Here is a 25510-nt window from a genome sequence, read left to right on the forward strand (position 1 = left end):
GGACTTAGTTTCTTTTAGTTAGTTTCTAATAGTGTTTAGTATTTGGAAGCAAAAGACTTTATAAGGCTATCATTTTGTAGCCTTGTCTATGTGCCAAGAACTTTTCTTGTATTTTAACTCTGATAACAACACTGTGAAATAGGTCTGTAATCCTCATAGCTGAGGAATTTGAGGATTAAATTAATCATCTTGCCCTGGATCACACAAATAGTCACGCTGGGCTCTTCTGCACCCTTGCCACTGGTGAGTGCATTCATCCGCCCTGGAAGGTTAGCCAGCCCTGCGCTTCATAGCATCGGATTTCATGGGTCATGTGTATCTTTTCCACTAATGAAGACTTCACTCTGGCTTCCTCACATAATTTAAGAACACTGGTTTCTCAGTTAGATCTTATTAACCAGCACTCTACTTCTTTCTCACTCACATATGGAACAGACTGTACTTCTCAAGCCCCCCAGCTCCTATCTTTCGGAAATGGTTTCTCTAACCCAGGCTACAAAACTTTAATACCAGGATCCAGCTTCAGTAGGAAATAGTTATTTAACAACCAGAAAGGTAAAACCGAATTTAACGCTTATGGATTACTATTGGACCCTAAGTCAAAGCATATCTTTTGACTCTATAGTGTTTGTTTGATAATCTTTTTGAAAAGAATCTGTAAGGTTAAAATTGTTAGACAACAGGAAACCTAGGGTCTTTGTGTTTCTGTATAATTTTTAGGATCAGCTTATCAATTTCTACAAAATTAAAAACAATTTTGAAAGAGGAGAAAAAAATTGGTGGACTTACACTGTCTGATTTCCAAACTTATTCTAAAGCCATTGTAAATCAGGACAGGCACAAGCTCAGGCAATATAAGTTAGTAGAACAGAATTGCGAGTTTGTAAGTAAAGCCTTGCATTTATTGTCAGATTTTTTACAAAGATGCTAAAATAATTCTGTAGGGAAAAGGTATAATCTTTTCAACAAATGGTACTAGGACGATTGGATATCCACATGCAAAAGAATCAATGGAAACCCCAGCCTCACCCCATCCATCATGCATACAATCAAATGTTAACTTAAAATGGATCATAAACTGAAATGTGTAAGTGGTAAAACCAGAAAACTTCTAAAAGAAAACATAAGAGAAAACTTCATGACCTTGGGTTAGGCAAAGATTCTTCAATACAACACTGATAAAGAGAAGAAAAAATTGATAGACTGTCAAAAACGTTGATGCTTCAACAAATATCATTAAAAGAGATATTTGTACACCCATGTTCACAGCATTATTCACAATAGCCATGAGGTGGAAGCAACCAAAGTAACAAATGACTGTATAACAAAATGTAGTATATACACACAATAAGATATTACTCAGCCTATAAAAGGAAGGAAATTTTGACACATGCTATAACATGGATGGGCCTTGAGGACATTCTGCTAAGTGAAATAAACCAGTCACAAAAAGACCAGTACTGTATGAATTCCACTTATATGAAGTACCTAGAATAGTTAAACTTAGGAAGTAGAATGAAGATTTCTGGGGGCTGGAGGGAAAAAAGGAAGAAGTTATTGTTTAATGGGTGTAGAGTTTCATTCAGTTTTGCAAAATGAGAACGGTTCTGTGGATGGATAGTAGTGATGGTCACACGACAGTTTCTGTATAATTTTTTTCTGTATGTACCTAATGCCACTGAATTGTGTATTTTGCCACAATTTAAAAAAGATAAAACCGTTAAGGAAAATAAGCCACAGACTGAGAGAAAATATTTACAAACTGTATTTCAAGTCCTGTCAAAGAACAGGACTTGAAATTTAGAATATATAAAAAATGCTTGCAGCTCGATAATAGTAAAGTAATCTTTAAAAATAAGGAAATGCTTTGACTAGAGGTTTTACTAAAGGAGAAATATAATCGTTAACACATGAAAAGATACTCAACATCATTAATCAGAATGGCTATAATACAAAAAACTAGCAATACCAAGTATTGGTGAGCATGTGAAGAAACTGGAACCCTTATGCATGGTGGGAATGTAAACTGGTACAGCCAATATGAAAAGGAGTTTGGCAATTTCTTGAAAAGAAACTTTTTCTTAAAAAAAAAAAATATATATATATATATATATATATATATATATATATATATATATATATATATATAATCAAGCAGTTTCACTCCTAGGGATCTACCCAGTGGAAATGAAAACAGTCTGTCCACACAAAGATATATGTGTATGGTAATGTTCAGGGAAGCATTATTCATAATAGCCAAAAACAATCCAACTTGTCCATAAACTGGTAAATGGATAAATAAACTATAGTATATCCATGCAATGGAAAACTATTCATCAGTAAAAAGGAACAAACTATAGATACCTGCAATAATGATGGATAAACCTCAGAAATGTTAAGTGGAAGAAACCAGTCATAAAAGACTTCCTGTTGTATGAGTCCATTTTATAAAATGTGTATAAATGGGAAAATTATAGAGATGGAAAGCATATCAGTGGTTGCTTAGGGCCTGGGGTGGGTGGGAGTGGGGATTAACTAAATGGGTCCAAATTATCTTATTGGGGTGATTGAAATGTGGGGAATTGTAATGATTGTTGTACAGCTCTAAATTTTTTATAATCATTGAATTTGTACACTTATACAAATAGGTGAATTTTATGAAATATACTTCAATAAAGCAGTCTTTTAAAAACAGATAATACCTATTTCAGGGGTTCTTGTGAGGATTTATTAGAACAAGTGCCAGGTATAAACTAGGCATTCAATAGATGACAACTATTATTTATTATTTTTATTTTTGATATATATATAACAGCAGCATCTATGTTTAAGAACTCAAAGTCAACCACACAGAATCTGAAACGTGTGTGTGTGTGAGAGAGAGAGAGAGAGAGAAAGAAAAAGAAAGAAGGAAGGAAGGAAGGAAGGAAGGAAGGAAGGAAGGAAGGAAGGAAGGAAGGAAGGAAGGAAGGAAGGAAGGAGAAAGAAAGAAAAGAAAAGAAAGGCCTAGCTCAATCCTAATTTTGTATGATATCATTTACTGACTTCTCATTCAGTGCAGGGTGGAGCAGTGACATTTTTGAATAGTGAAATCATAGTGAAGAGTGACAAACTTTTTTATATTTGTAATCTTTCTTTTTTAGGGGGAGTAAAACTTGGACTAGGAGATTTCATTTTCTACAGTGTTCTGGTCGGTAAAGCTTCTGCAACAGCCAGTGGAGACTGGAACACAACCATAGCCTGTTTTGTAGCCATATTAATTGTAAGTATACACGAATAAAAATGTGTCAGAACTCCTCATCTCAAACTCTGATTATGCTGTCCTTTTAAGGCAGTTTCATTTTAACTCCAGCTGGGCTGAGTGTTCCAATCACCAGAGGAGCTTTTTAAAAACAAATTAATTGGACTTCACCTGAATAGTTCTCCACCTGGCCACCCATTAAAATCACCCAGGAGCTTTTAAAACTGCATCCTCATCCTCAGATATTCTTATTTAATTTGTTTCAATTCTGTATCTTATTTTTAAAGTTCCTCCAGGAAATTCCAATAAGTATTTCTGGTTAAGAACCACTGCTTCAAGCAGCATAGATATGTAGGAGATTAGCTATGTCTAAGAAGGGTAAGTAGATCCTCAGTCCCTGAGTTTGGTGATGGTTTTAATTTAATGCCACAACCCGCAGTGCACAGTGTTTCTTGGGGCAGTACGAGGCGAGAAAAGTGAACAGAAGGCATGATCTCACCTCGATCTAGTAGTGCCACAATGTGAACCCTGAGGCTTTCAAAACTATGACTTAAGTAAATAACTCATTTCTTATTGCGTTTTTTACTAAAGATGTAATATGACATCTTTGATACATCAAGTGAGTGAAGTTAAATGAGAGCCTTTACATTGCATTTATTTTGCGATTACATTTCTGATTTATCATGATAACATAACCAGTTAGACTTTTCATGTGTTTTGTTTCTCTTTTGAGGTTAGTTTTCTGGATATGTTGTATCTTTTTAAGGAGAAAATTACTTACTGTGAATAAAACTGAAAAATGCTTAACATTGTCTCCGGAATATATAATTAGTGTGTGAGTAACTAGAGTAAAATATGGATTATATAATATAACTGCTCTGTGTTCCCAAGAAAGCAGGTGTATACTTTTCATGAACCTTATCGGTGTGTTCTGTGAGTATCTTTGCCCCCACACAGTATAAAGAATGCTCTTCGCTTCTAGGATTTTAGCCAGCCAAACTAAACTCAGAGTAGCCAACTCAATATTTTAGTTAGAAATTTTGGTATTATTTAATTTTTTTCAAAAATAGTTTTACTGAGGCTCCTGACAGACACTGCTGCTTTGCTCCTGGACCTTTACCTCAGAGGCTGAGAAACAAGGGTACAGTAAGAAGGCTGCCGACCAGTACCTGTAACACCGACTTTATTTTTAGATCTGAAAGTATCTTGGGAAAGTTTTGCCAAAAAATCAGCAGAAACAAGTTATGAAAATTTAAAAAAAAAATACTTTTACTTATTTTCAGATTCTGTTCCTTACCTAGAATTAGGGGATAAAGAATCAAGAATGTGAGCATAATGAACTCGCTGTTAGCAAAGAAAAAAGTCGTTTCCAGGTTTAGTGGAAACATTTGTTCTAAAATTTAACCTAGAAGGATAATATTCAATTAACTAAATTAAAACCAAGACTTGTGATTGAATTGTTTTGTATAAATACTTTCATAGTTACGTCTGAGTTTGTGTCTTTTCTCCTCTCCCCCGCAGGGCTTGTGCCTTACATTATTACTCCTCGCCATTTTCAAGAAGGCATTGCCAGCTCTTCCCATCTCTATCACGTTCGGGCTTGTTTTCTATTTTGCCACAGATTATCTTGTGCAGCCCTTTATGGACCAATTAGCATTCCATCAATTTTATATCTAGCATATTTGCAATTAGAATCCCATGGATTTTACTCCTTTGACTATAATAACATCTGGGAAGGACAAAGGTGATTTTCCTGCGTCCACATCTGACAAAGTCAAGATTCCTGGCTGGACTTCTCGCGGCTTCCTTCCAAGTCTTCCTGACCACCTGCACTATTGGGCATTGGAAGGGAGTGTCTACAGAAAATGGTTTTGAACATACATCATCGTGGTGGACTGAATCCCTCGGTACAAAAACTATCAGATTTGAGTAACAAGGACAAGGAAAAGTGATGGATCACGAGCAGTTTGACCCGTGGTCACGGGTGGATTTTACCAACACTGCAGACTCTCAGGACTGCCATTACCAAGAGGTTAGATAAAGTGGTTGAAACCAAACAGGACTTGACATCTTAAACAACATGTTGAAAATCAACGTCATAAGTCTGTGTTAAATTCTAAACCCTTTCGGGAGGTACTGCAAGGGCACCAGCAACAAAGTGGAGAGGCGGAAGCGGGCTCACACTTTCACTTTTAGACTGTTTTGCTGCAGACTTATCATTTTTAAGTGAGACCTTTTTTCACCTTGAGTCAAGTCACACGTATAAGTTAATTCTGACTTTTTTGTTCTCAAGCACTGAGGCTCATTCCCATCTGTGGTCGCCGTTTCTCCCCAAGGCCAGTCTGAGTTTATTTGAGGTTGCTTTGTCTTAAAAGTCTTAACCTCAGGTTCCAAATTCAGTAATTTCTGGAAATAATGGAACTATAGCTCAGTGATTCCTCGTTACCCTTAGGTAAATTCTGTATTTACCGCCAAATTCCTAAATTTTAAACACACTATGAGTTCACTTACCCCCAATGCCTCCTTTGTTGCCCATCTCTCCCTTCACTCCCCCAGAAGCAGTTCCCTTATGTGGCAAATAAGACAGCTGTGTTGTGGTAGCAGATGGTCCAGTTATTCTAGGATTTTACTCCATGTGGTGCAAAGAATGTGTTATGAATCAGTGCTGTCAGCCTCACTGTCATTCATTTCTTCAATAGCAGATCCAATGTGTGCCCAGAGACAGTAGCATTAAAGAAGAGTAAAATGGCTGGTGAAGCACTTTCTGTCCTAGTTTTTCTTTTTTTACTACAACCCATTGTCTCTGACCATAGGTCAGAAATTGAACCAGTAGCCAAAAGCTGGTGGTTTATAAAGTGTATGAATCATTGTATCAGTACAAAGCAAGAGTTCGGAGAAAGCTATCATTTTACTTGATGAGCTGTGGGAGGGTCTAGGGTCGGGGGAGACTGGCTGACAAGAGAACGGGCCTCCAACAGCTGATGGGACAAGATGAGCTAAAGTCCCGCAGGCAGGTGTTCAGGGGGAGATCCCAGTTATTCCTCGGGAACCTCTCAATGGTGGTTTGTGGTTTCCCTTCAGCATCACCTTTCATGTCAGTGTACCTGCGTGTGAAATGAGCAGTGGAGCTCAGGCCCTGGGCAGGTGAGTCGGACAGTGCTCTGAATCAGAGCCGTCAGCCCGTGGGCACATGATACCTCTAAATGAAGTTTTGCCAGGCCACAGCCGTTCTTTGCCACAGAACCCTTAGCCATGCTGATCAGACGGTAAGAGTTTGTGAGGAACTTAGTTTCCCCCTGTGGCTGAAGAAAGACCAGCTTGTCCTCTTCCCTGCTTTCTCTCAGCCTATCATATGATCTGGTTTGGGGCTGGAATTTCGAATATTTGTTTTCTGTCGTGGAATATTTCTTAGAAACTAACTTTAGGAATAGCGCACTGGTCCTAACCTGAGTGTACGTGAAAACTGGCTCGCACCAGACAGCTGAGAACTAGGAAAATAAGAGCCGTGCAGAGAAGGAGTGGGCCTTTGGGCAGTGGATTCTCCCATCTCTGTTTTTTTCCTTCAGCTTCTTTTTCCAAGATTCTCTTTTTCTCCTCAGCATGTGGCAGGGTATTATCTTCTAGAAAGACATATGATTCATTAGCTACAGCAGAGCCACCTAAACACTGCTGTGTAATTTGAAGCAGTCTTTAGGGGACCCTGATCTAGAGTAGTTTACTTGTGTGAGGGTCCCAGATGTGCTGTACCTTTCATGAAAGGCTCATCGCAGAAGGCGTGTGTGTGTGTGTATGTGTGTTTAAATCCATCCTATGTATTATTGTCCCATGTAGAAAGATTACGACAAATCTGTCACTTTCTACAAGATGGAGCCACATGTCAGCATAGACACATTTTTTTTAAATCACCAGTCTCAGAGGTAGAACTTTTTCTTCAAATCTTTTTAGAATCCATTCAGTTGTTTCTGAAGTATCAAAATACTAGTCTTCCACCATGAAAAATCGATTGTCACCAGAGTAATTAGTTGCAGTTTCACTGAGAATGTGCCCTCACGTGGACAGTGGGGTAGCTGTGGAGCCGGGAAACATAAATGATAAAGCATGACCAGCCGAGCCAATCCGCTCAATAAAAAGAAGGAAAAACAGTAGGAAAAAATGACCGCTGATGTCTGGGTCAGATTGGCCTGCAAAATAAAGAGTGTTTACATACAGAATGTTGCTACAAACTAGTACTATGGAAGTACCAACTATATTTGGAAGATTTGTAGTTTTTCCAAAGAGGAAGTGCTCACTTCCCTGGTTTTAATTCTCACTAGGTTAGTGTGTGGTCTCGAGATCACAGCTCTCACTATAAAAGAGTAAATTTCTTGATCAGAAAAAAAATAGCTTTCTAAACAATCTGAAAGGAAATATGCATTTCAGGAATGTGAGAAAAATTATTGATTTCACTACACAAGCAACAACTAAAGAGGTGGTATTTTTACTTTTAAACTCCTGATCCCCTTTTTTTAAGTTTCCCTTGGTTTTAAAAAACTCTCCTTCTATAACAGATGTTGAAAGGAAAATATGTTGAGTACTTGTCCTTTATTTGGCCTCTTACCTTATATGTAGTCTGATCATAATTTGTAGACTGTGAAACAGAAGTTAAGCTGCCCCATAAGATCCTCCAGGGTCAGACATCTTGAGGAAGCCTTTGATCCTGACCCCCAGCGCTCAGCCTTGCATGTTTCCCCATTCACAATCTAGCCCTGGAAGAAAAAGTTCAAAAACCACTGTGAAAAGATTTGTTCAATGTCCTCATTGGTGCTGGAGTCTAAAGATGCAAAGATAAACAAGATCTGTCCTCAGAATGCAGCTGCGGCCTCCTGTTCTCTGGTATCTGCCATCTCTAATTCCTCTAACATATCGGGTACATGTCAATAACCTCTTTCAGTTACCGTTATTGAGGACTTATAAAATTAATGTTACAAAGGTGACTTGATTCTTCCTGAAACACATCCTTTTAGTAAAGTACTCCTTTTTCTCTAAATTTGCTTTTGGGTATTCTATAAAGAACGATTAGCCTTTCGTTCTCCTTACCTCTAAGGGTATACTGAAGGCTGAGTTTGGAAAGAGATTTGAAAAGTGGATGTGTGGTTTTGCCTTGGGATGAAGGGATGTCACCATCGTAAGTTTGAGCCCAGAAGCAATCCTTGTGATCTCGCCTCTTTTTAAATTCCCAAAAGATAAGAGATTCAGAACAATTGTTTCGGCTCTTCACAACCCTTGTTGAAATTTCTGAGCAGAGTATACCAACAAGCCTGTGCTCATGTTCATGTCCCAAATCACCTGGTGTTTTCCTCTAGCAGGAAACATCTTAGATTTGTGTATTAAAAATCAGCCTGGAGCTGACATGAACCCAGGTCCTTCTTGAATGTCGAAGCTGTTTCCCAGGGCCGCAGGCAGCTGCAAAATTGTCCTGAGGAAGTAGTTGGGTCCCCCTGGGCCCCAGAATATGAAGTTAGCAATTCAGTCTGGTCTGTGTAGTGGGAAAGTTTTCCCAGAAAGCAATTTTCCTTTTAAAATAAATATTTGTTGTAACAGGGCAGCTTTAACTCAACCGGAGTAGCGAGTACAGGATTGTCTTGTTTCCTGTGTGATTGGTGGGGCTGAGATGTGGGTTCAGTGAGATCATTTACTCTCACGTGTTTGTTGTCTGGCTTTTGCTTTTTACAGACACTGCTTTGTACATGATTCAAACCAACTGTGAATACATCTTTTTTAAATACCTTTCAAATTCTTGGTAAGATATTATTTTGATAGATGATTGCAGATTTTCTTGTGTTTGTCAAATGAATAAAGCCGGCATGAATCCAGCTGTGCTAGTTTTCTTACATGAAAGTAGTACAAAGAGTAACTGAGAAGTGTTCGGCAATGAGCAGGAAACAGTTTTGGAACACAAATGGATTGTTTCTAGCCTTCACTCAGAATAAAGTGGTATGGATAATCGCAGGCCACATTTCTGAAATCTATGAGTAGTCTCAAAATGACTATTCTTAAATTTAGTTTCTGGAAAAAAAAATTTTTTTCTAGGAAATATTTAACTCAATGTAAAAACTGTCAAAGCAAGAACTTACAGGACATATATGTTGTATGATGCAGGTATTTCATGTGCTAAAGGATTATCTTTTTTAAATTATGTAGGTTATGTCAACGGAAAAAAGCAACATTACTTTTATTGACCTGGTAGAGCATAAATTGTCCTGTAGCTCTATGCCCAAACTCTACAAAACCTTGTATTTTTAAATAATGAATAGCACACACAATGTTGAGAATTACTGATGAGAAACAAATTTCTGGCCAAAAAAAAAAAAAAACCATTGAGGAGACTGGAACATTGAAGAGACAGAGGCATTCCTGGCTACATTGGCTAAGGGTATTGAGAAGCATAGAAGGTGTCCATTCTCTCCTTTGGGAATCAGTCATCATTTGCACTTATGAATCTTATAGGCAGTGTCAACTAGAGTCTGCCACAGAAGCATCATGACTTGTCCTCATCAGCTGGGAGAGGTTTCTGATATTTTAAGGGACCCTGAACCCTGAGAAGGGTGCCCTTGACGAGTGAAGGATGCTCTGGAGCCAGGTCGAGAAGCAAGAGTAACGAGGCTAGATTTTCTGCATCACTAGGTAAGTACCACAGTTTTCTGTAGCCCACCCATTCTCTCTAGGGCCCCCGCTGTGTGCTGTGTGCTGTGTGCTGTGTGCTGTGTGTGGAGAGAGAGAGAGACCCTGCCGGCCGGGAGTAGCTTAGGATCTGGTTAAAAGTGAAATGACAGCATACTTGAGTATATGCACTACCTTGAATTTGAATAGAAATACAGGGTAAATAAGAGATCCACAAGCCAGGGTTTAAAATCAGAGTTTTCTCCAGAAACAAAGTTTGAATCAAATTTGGGAAGAAGAGAAAACTGAATTGGCAAGATGGCAAAGAACAAAATCAAGAAGGAAGAAGTATGTGGGAGACACCCAAAGATAATTGTTTTTCGAGTTGAGGTGATGAGTTATCCAGAGGAAAACCCAACTAGCAAACCAAATCCATTTCTATATTTACTTAGAGTATACCTCCTTCATTAAATGCCTGGTAGACGCCACGGAGGAGGATGACCTGACCTGCCACAGGGGCCACTCAACCCAGGGACCTCTCGCTTGACAAAGATTGATTCTCTGACGTGGGCTGGCACTTCAGCGTCTGGTATGCCTTGCCCTCTACAGGGGAGAGACGGAAGAGCCTCAGAAACCAGATTCACTAGAGACCCAGTTCTTGGGAGAAGGGGTGACATACTCTTGATGACTCTGTCCTTCCCCGCCCCCCTCTAAAATTGTTTTAATTATGTAGTAATCCAGGGTAAATTCCTCATGCAAAAGGGGAGAGGTTTTTTGTTACTCTGTTACCCACAGCATACCATGAGGTGGACTGCAGAAAATTTCTGTCTGTGATTACTTTTCTTGGGTAGCAGACCTAGTCAAAAGATGTGTGTACCAAGATGATTTAAAAGTGGACACAACACTGGGAGCCACATAAATATATACACATTATACTTAAATTTCTGAGTTTGAGTGAGTTCTTAAAGGGCTGGTGCCTCCCCGCCGTATGTGGCTATCACAGCGATGGGCACACATAAGTCTCTCAAATACCTGCTGAGGAAACGGAGACATTTTGGGGATTTTATCGTGCGCCTAGATTTTTGTCCACCAAGAACTATAACTCGGGTAATTTGGCTTTCTGTTTACTAATTGGATTTTCCTGCCTATGCTATAAAATAGCCTTAAACTTAATTGTTCATCGAGATGACTGGGTTTTAACTTGCATGGGTCAGATGGATGTGAATGCATGATTTTTTCAGATTTTCTGAAATGTTGAAAATGACCTTTGTGCCATCTCGCTATTGTCATCGTGGAGATCTATCTGCCTGGGAAGCTTTGTTTCAGAGACTCCTAACCCAGCTTCCCCGCCCCTTTCCCTCCCCGTTTGGGGGTCTGCTCTGTAATAACCCAGCCAGAAGTTCATCCAGTTTGAAAATGTCATCGGGCTTGAGGACTGGAACTTCCCAGTGGAAGGGGAAGGGCTTTTCTCTCCTGGGTAACTAGGGGCACAGTCTGAGGGCACTATGAGAGCATCGCCTCCCCTCTGACTTCTTCTTTGTCTGTGCTCTCTAGGGCAGCGCTGGGAGATCTGGGCCAGACTTCCCGTATTGTTAATGCAGCTACTCTGGCTCTCAGGTTGCTGCAGTGGGCGTTCAGAAGTGAGTTCCGTGGATGTTTGTTAGGGCCTTCGGCCGTTGTTGGATCCCCACAGCGAGGCCAGCCAGCCTGGGGATTACTGTGCTATTGACAGCATAGCCTGCCTGGCTCTGGCAATGTGGGATTCTGCCCTGGAAGCTGGGGTGCCCATTTTGTGTCAGATGGGCCCACAATTCCAGACTGCCGGCTCCAGGGAGAGACAGGGCCTCAGGTCCTCTGCCCCTATCCACACGTAACAGGTCATCCTTTGGGACTGTTTTTCTAAGGGACAAGGATGGAAATTCCCCCTTTTCCCTTCTCTCGCTCCAGATAAATTAATGAGATAAGTTATAGACTTGTTACAAGTGATTACACAACTTTTGTCATTAAAGATATGATTCACCAAGGCACTGCAAGCATTTGATAACTTACATGAATTGATTTTCATTTCCAACTCAAAAGCACTCGCTGGTAAACATTTCTGGGAGGGGAGGCGGGTGACCTGACCCAGAGAGGCCCTGACCCAGAGAGGCCCTGTCCCAGTCAGAGTTCCCTGGGGACCGGGTTTGGGGGCCGCTGCCAGCCATTCTGCAGGCTGTGCTCCCTCCCTAACAGCGCCTGGAAGGTTCTGCCTGTCTCTCCCTGGCAGCACTCCAGCCTTCCAGTGGGTGGTGGGGAGGAGGGCGAGGCCCGAGGCCCCCTCAGCAGGGCCCCTACCCCTGGGGCTGGAGACAAGTCTGGCTCCATCTCCCCTCTGGGAACTTGGCCAACCCAGCTGTTTCCCTCGGCCCCTCCCTGACTCGCCCCCTTCTCCATGTCATCCAAGCGCAGGTTTCACACCACCCAGCCACTTCCTCCCACTCGTGTTGCCCTAGGATTCTGTCTCCAACTAGAGGGAGTACCCCCAGGCCCTGATTCTCGCCTCCATTTCCCCGAGGTTGGACATTCCTGCGGCCCTCCCCCGCACACACACTCCGTGTTATTCTCAGAGCAAGCCAGTCTTTGTCCGCAGACTGGCTCCCTGCACGGGAAGCTGGCAGACCAAATGTCTTGTTTACCCTGATGCCTGTGAGCCAGATGAGCAAATTCACACAGACCGTGAGGGTGTGCCCCCTTTGGTGGGTGCCCTGCTCCCAGAGGTGTGGGGACCAGCTGCCTGGGTGCTCAGAGGGAGCTGGGAGCCTGTATTCACTGTCCCACCCTGGGGCTCCTGGGAGATGCTCCATCAATGTTTGGTGAATAAATGAAATAATGAGTGGAATAGGGGTCCACAGGAGGGGGTTTCCATGCAGGGTGATGTAAACAGGGGACATGCGTGGGAGCATGTTTTAATTAAGGGCACACATTAATCAATCTCGTCCTTGTTTACAAGCCTGTGCTGGAGAGTGGAGCCTGAAGTCAATTGGCTTTATCTGCTTAAGAGATGAGTATTTATAAATAGGTGGTCAGGGTTGAATCCAAACAGGATTCCTTCTTTAGGACACATTTGTGACATCTGGAGAAATGTATGGATTTGTCCTGGGTCAATGTCACCATGCTGAATGTGGGAGGAATAAAGGATAGTGCAGTTCTTAATAGTTCTACTTACCCCTCATTTAACCAAGAATAGCTCTAGAGGAATGTACTTGCCCCATAAGACCAATGTCCATTGAACATTTTTGATGGATGTGCCCAAAACACTCTGCTAAGCCCGCACGAGCATTGTCTCGAGTCAGCGTCACCCCACCTCTGAGTAGGGGCCTGTTATCCTCATTTTACAGGTAAGAAAATGGAGGCTTTGGAAAGATGAGTCACAGTCCCAGACTCACAGCAGGAAAGTGGGGAGGCCGCCCCAGCACAGGGAGCTCTGACGCCCGAGCCTGTGCTGCCTCCCTCCAGGACAGAGGGGCGCCGGACACCCGTTTCTGTCAAACCCAGTCACCTCTCTGGGCCTCTGTTTGTGAAATGCAGAGTCTGACAACATTTCTCAACTTTTCTCACTAAAGCTGCTCCATCAACAAGGGAACAAGAGAGACTCTAGTCTAGGACATACCCTCGCGTGGCGGCCACAGGCAGGAATGTGTCCGGAGTTTAAAAGAAAAAAGTTTTTATTTTATAATGTGTTTTGTTGCTGGTGTATTCTGGTAAAATACACATAAAACTTACCATCTTAATCATTTTTAAGTGCATGGTTCAGTGGTAGTAAACGCATTGACGATGATGTGCCGCCATCGCCAGCGTCTACCTCTGGGACTCTCTACCCTGCAGGACCGAAAGTCGGAATCCATCAAACACCAGCTCCCCATCCCTCCTGCCCCAGCCCCTGGCAGCCACCATTCTACTTTCTGTCTCCATGAATTTAACCACTCTGGGTACCTCACATAAGTGGAATCATACAATATTTGTGTTTTTATGTCTGGCTCATTTCACATAGCATAATGTTCTCGAGGTTCGTCCATTGTATGTTTGCTTTAATACAAAAATAACTAACACTGGCATAAACCATCACCAAAAAATATTTAACCACTCCCTCCACATACACACACTCTTAATCTTTTTCTTTAGTTTTTATTTTTCAATTAGAGTTGACATTCAACATTATTTTATATTAGGTTCAGGTATACGGCATGGTGGTTAGACACTTATATAATTTACGAAGCGATCCCCCAATTAGTCTAGTACTCACCTAGCACTACACATAGTCATTACAATATCATCAACTATATTCCCTTTGCTCTACTTTACATTCCCGTGACTATTTTGTACACACACTCCTAATTTTAAAGCTGATGTTCCAGAAACCGTGCCTTGTTTATTGGTTATCTTGCTGTGTCCCTAAGACCACATACCCCAGTTTGGGAGCACTTCCTCCCCACTCTAGCCAAGCAGTACAGCCCAACCCCAGGTGGACTTCAGGGTCTGTGTTGAGTGAGGCCTGTGCTGGAGGCTCTTCTGTGGGCCACATGCACGTGCCGCGCCCCCCAACACTCTCCCGTCTGGAAGGATGCCTGCTCCATCTCTCTGCTGCCCTCCTTCGTTCTTAGCCCTTGGGGCTGTTGTGTCTAGGAGATTTTCAAGTGTAGTCTTTATTTACATTAATCTATTGTCTTCTTTTGAAAATGAAGAAACCAGCGGCGCATGAAGGCAACTTCCCAGAGATGTCCCAGCCGGTGAGTGTAGATGCCGCCAACCCAGGCCAGCTGACCGCACAGGATTGTGTTGATGTTGCTAACCAGACGCCCGTTGGCTCTGTGGTTATGTGTTCAATTTGGTCTACTAGTCCTTATTAGCAATTATGACATTCAAAAGGCTCTGAAAACAGAAAAGTTACTCATAAATTTGTAAGACGTTGCCTGCCTGAACTCTGTGAGGCTGTTCATAGTCTCGATTTATTCTGCTTAGGCGAATATTCATGTTTTGCTGCAGAGCTGTGAGTGTTTGTGTGGTTTTTTTGCTGTACTTTTTGGTTGGTTGGTTGATTATGATTAAAGAGGGCTTTCGGGCACTACTGGGGGCGATATATCCAGTTGAGTAACTTCTACATCTGAAAAATTCTTAATTCTGGAACACATTTGGTTCTAACAGTTTCTGATAATTGATCAAGACCTAGATACATGTAATAGGATTATAGTTATATAAAAGCAGTAAAAATAAAGAGCTTAGATCTAGTTTTACATCTACATGTCAAGTGGCCTTATACTGAAATAGGGATTCAGGATAACAGGTCCAAAATTTACTGACATTAGAAAAGCACTACAAAAAATGAAGTTAATGGTATTTTCCCCTAAGTTGAGCTCTGGGAAGTCTGTTTCTGAACTGTGAGGCGCTGGTCCTCTGACTTTCTGCATAATGTTTCCAGGCCTTTGGCACAAGGCAAAGATACCTCTCAGTTTCTGGGCTGAGAATCATCCAAAGAGAGCAGAAACGAGACATGCCCTGGAGCGTGGTGGAGGGAGAGCAGAGGGAAAGGATTCGAAGAGCCTTGGCTGCCGGCCTCTGGGTTCCCAGTGCAGGGCCCCTCCCTCGCAGCCCACTGGCTCCAACAGAGCAGGAGACGCTGAGCCAGACGTGCACCAAGCCACTGCTGCTCACACTCAGGACACCGGGTTTGCTCTGGAGGCCAGGGCACCCACCTGAGCTGAGGCGGACCCTTCAGGCCTGCGTTCTTCAGGCTGGCCCCACGCTGACCTTTGTGGGGGCCTGGGTCCCAAGTCCCTCTCCCATTCAGGAAGCGAAGGGTAGCCAAGGGTGGGCTCCTCACACCAGCTCCTTTAATAGCTCCACGAGTTCACGTGACTAGCTTCTCCAGAGGAGACTCTAGCCCAGATGCTTGCAGTGTGTGTGTTCTCATGGGGAAGGACGGAGATGAGATCTCAGGCTGGAGCTGCTGGGTGGGAGCCAATCAGGACAGGCTTTCTGGAAAGCCCCTTTCCATTTGTGGTGCTGCTCTCCCGGCTCTGGTCTCCTGCCCCGCGGCAGAGTTCTATCCCAACTCCAGTTTCTTCACACGGCCTCGCCCTCCTCCTGGTGCCCTTTCCCAGGGTCTGGATTGAGGGTGGGGCAGATGGAACGAATACATGAATACATATCAGGCCCGATGTCACTGAGAGACATCTCAGCAATTCTGTTCTTTCTAGAAGGCCCTCACATCCGCGGGAAGGGTCAGGGAGCTATATTTCTGTCCCGGCTTTAAGTATAAAACTTCTCCCCAGAGGCCAGGTGGCTTACCGTAGACAGCCGCGTGTCGCTCATACTGTGCACTGCACTTCTCACTCCTATGGTCTCGCTTGGTGTTTCGAGGTCCCGATTTATTTATGGCAGCAAGAAGAAGGGAAGAGGATTGGCGTGGGTTCTGGCCGTGCTCCTGGATCTGCATCAAGTCGAGGGGCAGGCGGGCATGGTGTTTTTACTCTCTCCTCCCCGCACCCTGACCTTGACTATATCAAGAAAAATGCATGTGTGTTGAAGGGTAGAGAGAAGGAAGACTGATAAATGGAGGCATCCTTCAATGTGAAGTGTTCTTTTTTCCTTTTGGATTCCTAATGGGCTGTAGCATAGGCTCTGTAACTTTTATAGTGGAAATATTTGAATACTCAGGTTGTCACATTTCTTTTATTCTGAATTAACATACAGCACTAGAATGTAGTGCTCTACTAGAATGTAGACTCCCCAAAGGCAGGATGATCTGTGTGTTGGAGCCCATGGCTTGGGAGAGCCGACAGCGCATTTCTTCCCAACTGTGTCTGGTGACGCTACCTTGGTAGCTTGGAAACAGCCATGGTTATTACACCACAGAAACTGATAAATGCTACAAAGCTGGGCTTTTTCTCCTCAAGAGAGCTGCTTACTAAACATTTACCACTGCTGGACGAGTCTCTCCCCAGCTTCTGGCACAGAGTAGGCACTGAAATACATGAGGAATGAATAAATGAGTGAACAACGACCAGCAAAAAAATGAAGAAGGGGCGCAGCATTTTCTAAGTTCAGTTCAACAAATACTGTGTGCTAGGTGCCGCAGGGAGAGAGCGGACACCTGTTCTCTGGGGTAGCCCCCATCTGGGGAAGCTGCCAACTCTCATTTCTCAGGTCCTGGCAGTCAGGGCATGGGTACCATTCGGGGCTTTGTCTGGGGCTGGCATGGGTCAATGTTGCCTAAGAGTGCTGGTGGCAGTAGTCTGGTGTCCAACAGGATAGGTCCTAACCAGAAATGTTCCTGGACCATGAACTAGACCTTGGCAGGGGTTCCAGCCCATTTCTGTGCCTGATTCTCCAGCTTCTTGTCAACGCCATGAGCTTCCATTGCCCTTCCTCTAAGCTACTTTTCCGTTTCAGTTAATGAAATTCTTTTCTGTGGTTTGCGATCAAGAACCCTGTGTGTCAGGTCAGGTTAGACGTGTAGAGATCAACTGGGGGGAATGCCAGGGAAGATAAACGGGAGTAGGAGCAAGGAGAGCCTTCAGGAATCGGTGTAGACCTGAAGTGTGGCAGCTGTCAATCAGCCGTGCTTCCCACATTACACTCTCTTGAGGGGCACTTTCAGGATGGCCACAAACCTGTGGTACAGGGTACAGTGATGAAGGAGATCCCTGCTCTTGCAAAGTCCACAATTTAGGGGAGAAAGGGAGGCAAATATATCACTGCAGTAGTTTGCAAGTACACAGAGGTGGGTGCCGGGAAGGCTTCCTGGAGGAGGTGCGTCCCATAAGCCCTGAGGGTCTTGGGATTCTTCCCTCTCTCTCTCTCTTCTCTCCAGCTTTTCTACCCAACCTCACAAAGAGATCTGGCCACTTACTTCTCAGCCATGCTCCTGGATCTGCAATCTGCAGAGCTGATCAAAAAGCAGGGGATCTAGGATACAGGTGGAGGGAGCATGGAGCAGAAGGAATTTTTATTGAGTACTGAGTAGCTTGACAGAAGCCAGTTATTTTTCTACTCCACCATCGTCAAGTGAGGCTCAAGTGAGCCAACTGAGACTTGAGGTGACAAGACTTGCCCAAGTTCACACACAATGAATGGTAGATCGGGTTCCCAACCCAAGCCTGTCTGCCTCCCAGGGCTGTACTCCCGCCCTGCTAGGCCACCTCACCCCGCAGGTGAAAGGGAGTCTTATGCAGCACTTGAGTGGCAAAGGGCCAGTGCAGAGGGAGAGATACAATGGGAGGAATGGTCTTACTCTTTTTCCTGGAATCTTCTTTCTAAGGCACCATTTTTTGTGTGTGCATACCAATTGTGCGAATAGTTGTTTTTGGTAAACAACTATTATGTGCTGGGCACATGCTCACAACATCCTTCTGAGGTAGCAGGATGTCAGGTTTGACTTGAAGTGCTTGCCCAGGCCAGAAACTGCTGGAGCCCAGCTGGTGGGTCCAAGGCTGTCCCCTAACACTGTGTGTGGGCTCAGCCTCCCCAACCGCTGAGTCTCCTTTGCTGCTGGATAAAGAGTAAGAAATCATGAGCCCGGGTGTCAAGGAAGGGATCTTAGAGGAAAAACAGGAACAAATCAGGATGGTGCCTCACTGCCCGCCCACCTCAGCAGAAGCAGCAGTCTCCTCCCACTTTACAGGAGACCTTTGACCAGGCTCAGAAAATTCCTGGCTGATGGGGGCAGGGAGTTGAGCTTTTTGAATGGAAGAAACTGTTTTCCTTTTCTAGAGAGGCTTTGGGTAATTCCACTTCCTTTTCTCTGCCAAGCTTTATCTTTGTCTAAGAATTCACACAAGTCTCCAGGGGCCCCTTGCAACACAGCTGCTGCTTCTCTCTCTATTGATAAGTAAGAAATGGGCCAGATTTAAAATGCTTATGTTTTAATATGCATTTTTTTTTTTTTCCTGAGCATCTATCAGTGACAGCCCAAGGAGATAGCATACAGGAGCTGGAGGTCTGAAGAGGCGTGAGCTCCCCCACTGGTGACTTTTCTCTGTCCCACTGGAGGCCAGGGGAGAAATGACCAATGGCTAGGGTAGGCAAGGGGCTGAAGGCAGAAGAGGATGGGGTTAAAGGGACCTTCCACCTCCCACATGCCCCAGGGCCAGTGCTATTTTCCTGGATGAGTGATTTCCAGTTCCAAAAAAGGGATGGCAAAGGTGTACCTTCGTTTAGAAAAAGAAGCATAACTAAAAAAGGAAAAAAAAAATTATTACATTTATTGAGCCTATACTTGGATCCCAACTAGTGCCCTGGGGCGCAGGTGATGGGGATGCAAGCTTAATCTTGGGGACATCCCAGTTGACTCAGACTGCCACAGTGTGATGTACCATAGAGCTACAACGGACAGCCACAGAGACTGAGGGAGCAGGGGGGCACCCACTCTGCCCGCTGTGGTGTGCACGAGGCTTCTAGGGAAGGTGACACGTGACCAGGGTCTTGAGGGATGAGTAGCAGTTTATATGGTAGGGGAGGTTTCCAGAGTGCGTTCCAGGCAGTGGGGAAAGCCAGCGGCGTGTGGGGCGGGGGTGGGGGTCAGGACAGCAGCATGTGTGTGGAGAAACTCACTTGTGGTCTAAGTATAGAATGCTGGGGTGGAAGACAGGCAGGGGCTGGACACAGGTGTGTTGTATGGAAGGTGGGCGTAGAAGGGGGATGACACAGAACTGGAGGCCTTGAGCACAGAGGAAATGGGACGGGACAGATGACAGAGGAAACGCCAGGTCCTGCAGAGTGGAGGACAAGCCAAGGCTTGGCTCAGACTCAGGAGGAAGGAGACCTTGGGCATCGCTGGTCACCGCGGGGGCCTCTCCCCGTGGGCATGTCCTCCCCCTGGGATTGGGAATGGGTGTAAGCAGGGTGGGGTGGGAGGAGATGGGGCGGGAAGAAGCCAGCCAGCCTCAAGGAAAGTCCAACCTCCGCAGGCGTTGCGCGCAGCCAGCCAACCTCCCGGGCTGGGGCTGGGGCCGGGGCGGGTACCAACGGAGCCGCCCTGCCAGACCCGTGCGCCCGGCCGCTCCTGCAGCCAGGTAGGAAGGCGGAGGAACCTGGAGGCGAGGGCGGCTCATCTTCGGGCTGCCGCAGGAATCTACCCGCCTGGCTTCCACGGAGAGCGGCGTCGAGGAAGAGGGGGGCCTCCCAGAGGAGACCCTCGCCCTGTCCGCGGAGGTGGGCACAGCGCGCGGGAAGGAGCCGCTGGGAGCCGCAGAGGCGGGTCCTGGGCAACCCCGAGGAACCCTGGCGGCCGCGCCACCCCCATCCCCCGCCTCCTCCGGTTCCTGCTCGGACGCCGTTCCCAGCGCGCCGCTCGGGCGCGAAGACCCCGAGACGGCGCGCGCTCCCTCCCCGGAGGTGCCGCTGGGGCTGGGGCCGGGATCGCCTGAGTCCCGGGTCTTACGCCGGGGCGCACCCCTGCCCCGGCACCCCTGCCCCTTAAGTCGCAAGAGGCACCTTGCCGCCTTTGGGGACTGCACCGAGCGAGGCCCCCGGGGCGGGGGGCGGGGGCGCGGACCCGTGGGGCGCCTCCTTCGGGCGGGCGGACGCGGGGCAGATCCTTGCGTGCGGCGGGCGGGTGGAGGAGGGGTTTGCTTCCCGCGTCAGCCAGGGATGGCGCGGGGCTGCAGCGCGCGGGGACCCTAGGCGCGAGTCCCGGGCCAGCCCTCACGCTAAGACGTCCCTAGGAGCAATTGTTAAGTCCTTTTCTCCCGTCCTTACTTCAGCCCCGCTCTTAGCTCTGCTTACGCCGCCCCTGAGGACAATTTCTTTAGAGGAGCATCACCTGTCGCCCATCGTCTTAACCCTAGCACGAGGCTCCCTTAGGAACACCGCCTCCCATCCCGCGCGCGGCTGTAATGACGGGAGGCGCTAGAGCAGGCGGCTGGGAGGGAGCAGCCCGCCACCCGCCTCTCGCCCACCAGCCCCACGAACCTCTGATCTGGCTGCGAAAACAATGGCTAAAAGAGTCACTGGTGCTAAATTAACGGAGCGAGTACGTCGTTAAATGTGCGAGCTTCCATTTTGCTGACCTTGGCTTATGTTCGCTGTTTTATCCTTGTTAATTGAGGTCATTTTATGCTTTAAAAAATTAAAGAGAGCATTGGTAGAATCTCACATTTTAAAATCGAAGCATACAAGTCAGTACTTGTTTAATGTTTTGTACTGAACGGGGCACATTGTTTATGTCATTCTCCAGTACAGTGACATGTACACACAGGCGAACACACACCGGGCTGCACCCAGACACGCTGTGCGTACGCGGTGCACGCGCACACGTTGCATGCATGTTCACACGAACGCCACAAGGCGCTCTGCACACACACACACACACACACACACACACACACACAGTACACCGTGCACGTGCACACACCGTACACACACGCACTGCTTGAGGAGTCTGCTGTGAAGCTTCGGCAGTACAGAGAAACACTGGTTTGGGTTTAAAGTAGAATACAATTAACGTTTTTAAAGCATTTAAGTTGAGCATTAAAAGTGCCCTCAGAGACTTAAAAAAAAATCTATATTAACGAGTTTTTAAACAACTGGCGTAATGGCTTTTCTAAAAGGATCTCTTGCTGAGTTAAAACAGTGAGTCTGATTGCTCTAATTCTGAACTCCTGGTCTTAAAACGAGCAAGTGTTTTCAATTGCCTTCTTTTTCTCCCCTCTGAAACCCTGAAAGAAGTTGCTCTTGAGCTTTTAGAAGCCAGTTGTAGACGCGTCTTTTCCCCTCCCTTGTGAGTGGCGCGGCCCGTGCTCTGCCGTGCCCCACCGGTGTTCCCTCCTGTCCTGTCCCTCTGTGGGTCTCAGGGTCACCTGCGGGCAGCAGGGAGTGAGGGACACGACCTCGCGCCCAAGATCGCGGACCTAGTCCCAGGCTCGTGGAGGGGCGGTGTCTGGGCCGCCCCTCCCTCTCAAACCCCGGCCTCTCCCGCAGGCGGAGATGCAGCTGCTCCTGCTCGTGTCTCTGCTGCTGGCCCCGGCACCCGGGTCCTCGGTGAGTGCAGCCCTGCCCGGCCCCGGGACAACCTTGCTGGGGAAGCGAGAGCGGGGGCCCCGGCGGGGAGGACGCCTGAGGCTTAGGACCGCGGAGGATCCGCCGGGTGCTGCCTGGAGCTCACTCACCCTCCCCCCAACTCTTGGCGGTGGTGACTACCCTAGGAGAGGGCCAAGGTCGGGGTAGATGGGGTGGGGAGGAGGCGAGCCCTCAGCAGAGCCCCTTCAAAAATAGGTGGGACCAGGAAGCCATCTGGCCAAGGTGCCCAGGACGGCCAGCCTGGCTGCGGGGGCGCGGTTTGCAGGGAAGGCAACTTTCTGGTGTCCTCCCCCTTCCGAAGGTGCTGGGGGCACGTTAATGCTGGGACCTCCTCCTGGGGTGGTCTTCCAAGGTGGAAGGGAGGGAGGGGCCACTGCCCGCACCAGACAAGATGCAGGGCTACCTGGCTCATCCCACCAGACGCCTTCCACCCCGCTGGAACCCAACTCCTGCCCCTCAGCTGCTTAGGCCTAGAGGTTTGGGGGTGCTAGCCATTCCCCATGCCCGCTGGGATTAGCATCTGGAGCAGGGCTGTCAGTAGAACTTTCTGAGATGATGAAAGTGTTTTGTACCTGTGCTGTCCAGTAAGATAGTCATAGTGTTGTTCACGTGGCTACTGAGCATGTGAAATGTGGATGGCTACTGTAGCTGAGGAACTGAATTTTTTAGTTACCTTCATTTTAATTAAATAGCCACACGTGGCTGGTAGCTACCACATTAGTGCGAATTTAGAGAGAGGACTCAAGAAGCCAAATGGTGATTAGAGCAGCCTTTCATTAACGGGAGTCACTCAGGAAAGAGCTCTCTGGAGAACACACCTGGGTCCTGAGAAGGTAGAGTCCTAGACGGCAGGACCTACCTTTGGAGGCAGGGCAGGGTCTGCAGAGCTGGACTTGGTCCTGGAAGCGGCTCCTGGCAGATCCTCCTGGCGTTTGGCAGGACGGCAGGTTCGGAGGCAGCCAGACCCCATCCCACCCCTGGAGGGCTCTCCACCAGACTGGCCCAGGTTTCTGTGAGGCAGGCAGGTGAGAGAGAAAAGACCCAAACTGTGCTGCCTTGGGGAGGGCTGAGGAAATGCCCGCCTCTGTGGAAGTGAGAGAAGAGCTGCAAGGGCCAGGCAGGGATGGACAACAGTGGCGGGCGGCGGGCAGTGGGCACCGCACCAAGGCCGCAGCGATCCAGCACGGGCTACAGTCCCAGCAGTGGGTGGGCTAGAGCCCTCCTTCCTCACGTCCTCTCCACCACCTGCCGGCTTCCCACGGTCACCTCTGCCCCTCCATGGTCCTTGCTCCCTACATGCCACATCTGTGGGCTTGGGCGCGGGCTTCCTCCTGGTGACTGGCTGCATGAAGGCCACACCTCAGGCGGAGGGGCCACGGCACCAGTGTGAAGACCCCAGGATGGAACCCAGAGCCGCCCCCTAACAGCTGCATGACCCTCAACAAATTACCCGGCTGTGGACTCCGTTAATGATGCCCAGCCACAGGTTGCCGTGCCTATGAAATGAGTCAAGGTCCACAAATGCCCTGGGTACTAGTGGTACTTTTTCCCTTAGAAACGCCTGAGTAGCCCTCTCCCACCTGCTCTCCAGCAGTGGGCCTGGCCCCCTGGAGACTCCCGCCCCACCCCCACTGTCTGGGGGAGGGTGTGGCCAGGCTCACAGCCCAGCTCCCTGTTTCTGGGTCTAGCTGGGACAAGGCCTACGGTGGGAACCCCCAGCACTTCTCTGCTGTTCTAGTGCTGACGGGGGTCAGCTTGTGCAGAGCCAGAGCAAGTAGAGGATTAAGGAAGAGTAAAGCCGAGATGCCCCTCTGCCACCATGCCCCACCCCCAAGCTGGTCAGGGGGAGGCTTCCTGAGGCGATGGACTTCCAGTCCCCTGACCTGCACACACTGACACCCCGGCACTTTGGGCAGTGGATCCCCTTGGGAATAGCGTAGCAGGTAAGGGGGCTCCTGAGTAGCCCAGGCAGGAGTCGCAGGAGGAGCGGGTGGGGTGCTGAGGGCAGCAGGAGGCAGGGGAAGACAGGCCAGGGTGCAGGTGGACTGGACCAGCTCATTCTGGCTTCACCATCAGCTCGTGGTTTGGGTAATTATAGAAGAAGAAAACGTGCCTGTGCCGCTCGTGGCTGAATGTGCTTTCTTTCCTCGGAGGGGCAGTGTGGAGTAGTGGACAGGGCACAGTTCTAGGATCTGCCAGGTGCCTCAATCCTGCCTGCTGGTGGCCCCAGGCAAGTGCATGCCTACCTCACATTTAAGACTTGGTACTTAGAAGGCCCTGTGTTCAGGCCAGTCCTCCTCCCACACCATCCTGCCTGTCACAGGGTGGCTAGGTGACAGGGGTGCCCTTTGTTGCTTCGTCCACACTAGTTAGTCAAGCCTGCCTTGGGGAAGGGTGGACTGGAGAGGCTCAGTGGCCGTGGTTCAGGATCAAGAATGATATCCCGACAGGCCATGGTCAGGGGTAATGAGTACCCAGACCAGGGCTGGCAGGGTGAGAAAACGGCATTCCCTGTGGCCCGCTTCCGGAATTCTCATAATGCGGTAACGAGGCCGTGTGTGTTGGGGGGTTGCTGGACCCCCTGGAAAGTTGCTCTCCCCCCTAAACACCCAATATCTATCTTCCCTTTTAAAATGGGAACTTGATCAAGTAAATTTCAGTTTAAATCTCATTAAGAGAACACTTTGATATTCTGGTTCACTGGTTTTCAAGAGCTTGGCCATTTTGTCCGTTAGAACTGAAGGATAAACGATTTGAAGAGTGAAAGCTGAGACCTTTGATCTGGCCAGCCCTTCTGTCTTGGTTTTGCGTGTGGGTCAGCAAATTTAGTGTGATTTGTTCTGAATCAGGATTCTAGCTGTATTATAAAGCAGGAATAACTAGGCGTTTGGCACCAGAGGTGTTAGAGCTGAGCCGTGAGTGATCTGACAGTGCCTAAACCGGTCCTCACCTTGAGGCCCTGTGAGGTTGCTGGAGGCTCACAGTGGGAGGAAGAGCTTGCTTTCCCCTATTAGGACTTGAGTTTTTAATCTGGAAAATAGGAATGATTTTTTTTTCCCCCTAGAAATTCTTACATGGTGATGCCCTAAAATAAAACCCCCATCCAACAAATAGGACATATTTCCAGTATACCTTCTGCTTCCTGGGGAAAGAGTGAGGTCAAGTCTAACACCTGTCCAGCTCCTTAGGACTCATCAGTGTCTCGCTTAGTTTCCCCACTGAGGTGGGTGGGAGCAAAGGCCAGGGTGGGAAGCTGACCTACTGTTGTGTCCACTTGTTCCTATGTGGCTCCCTCTCTGCCTCGCTTTTTTTTTTTTCTTTTTTTAATCTATGCACTAGGGTAATAACACCCACCCACAGTTTGCCGTGCAGATGAAATAGTCAAGGTTCTCACAGTGCCCGGGGTCCTATTAGGTGCTTTCTAAACACCTGCGTAGCCTTCTCCCACCTCCTCTTCCGTGTGTGAACTAAGATGTCAGGTTGCTCTGAGGAGTAAATGAGAGAATGTGTGTAGCATGTGGACCGCCGATGTCAGCTGCAGGGTGTCAGGTCTTTCTGGTGGGAAACTCTATCCAT

General features: G+C 47.0%; 2 protein-coding genes across 9 annotated transcripts in view; both read left to right on the top strand.

Moving 5' to 3' along the window:
- The window catches only part of PSEN1 (presenilin 1), a 55985-nt gene extending 49983 nt beyond the window's left edge, over nucleotides 1–6002 (top strand). For both annotated transcript variants that reach the window (XM_036218329.1, XM_016134807.2), the window contains 2 exons: nucleotides 3144–3262; nucleotides 4763–6002. In XM_036218329.1, coding sequence (XP_036074222.1) covers nucleotides 3144–3262; nucleotides 4763–4918 — 275 coding nt within the window. In that variant the 3' untranslated portion in view covers nucleotides 4919–6002. The remainder of the gene's footprint in view (nucleotides 1–3143; nucleotides 3263–4762) is intronic.
- A 304-nt stretch (nucleotides 6003–6306) lies between these two features.
- PAPLN (papilin, proteoglycan like sulfated glycoprotein) overlaps nucleotides 6307–25510 on the top strand; it is a 50686-nt gene continuing 31482 nt past the window's right edge. Inside the window, exons 1-3 of one of the 7 annotated variants that reach the window (XM_016134775.2) lie at nucleotides 19825–20068; nucleotides 20620–20888; nucleotides 21836–21895. In XM_016134775.2, the coding sequence (XP_015990261.2) occupies nucleotides 20850–20888; nucleotides 21836–21895 (99 nt within the window). In that variant the 5' untranslated portion in view covers nucleotides 19825–20068; nucleotides 20620–20849. Of the gene's footprint in view, nucleotides 9905–19824; nucleotides 20069–20481; nucleotides 21636–21835; nucleotides 21896–25510 lie in introns of those variants that run through there. The other 6 variants (XM_016134777.2, XR_004950112.1, XM_016134778.2 and 3 more) reach the window with 6 other exon arrangements.

The sequence above is a fragment of the Rousettus aegyptiacus genome, unplaced genomic scaffold (assembly GCF_014176215.1).
Source record: "Rousettus aegyptiacus isolate mRouAeg1 unplaced genomic scaffold, mRouAeg1.p scaffold_m13_p_3, whole genome shotgun sequence".
NCBI classification, from domain to species: Eukaryota; Metazoa; Chordata; class Mammalia; order Chiroptera; family Pteropodidae; genus Rousettus; species Rousettus aegyptiacus.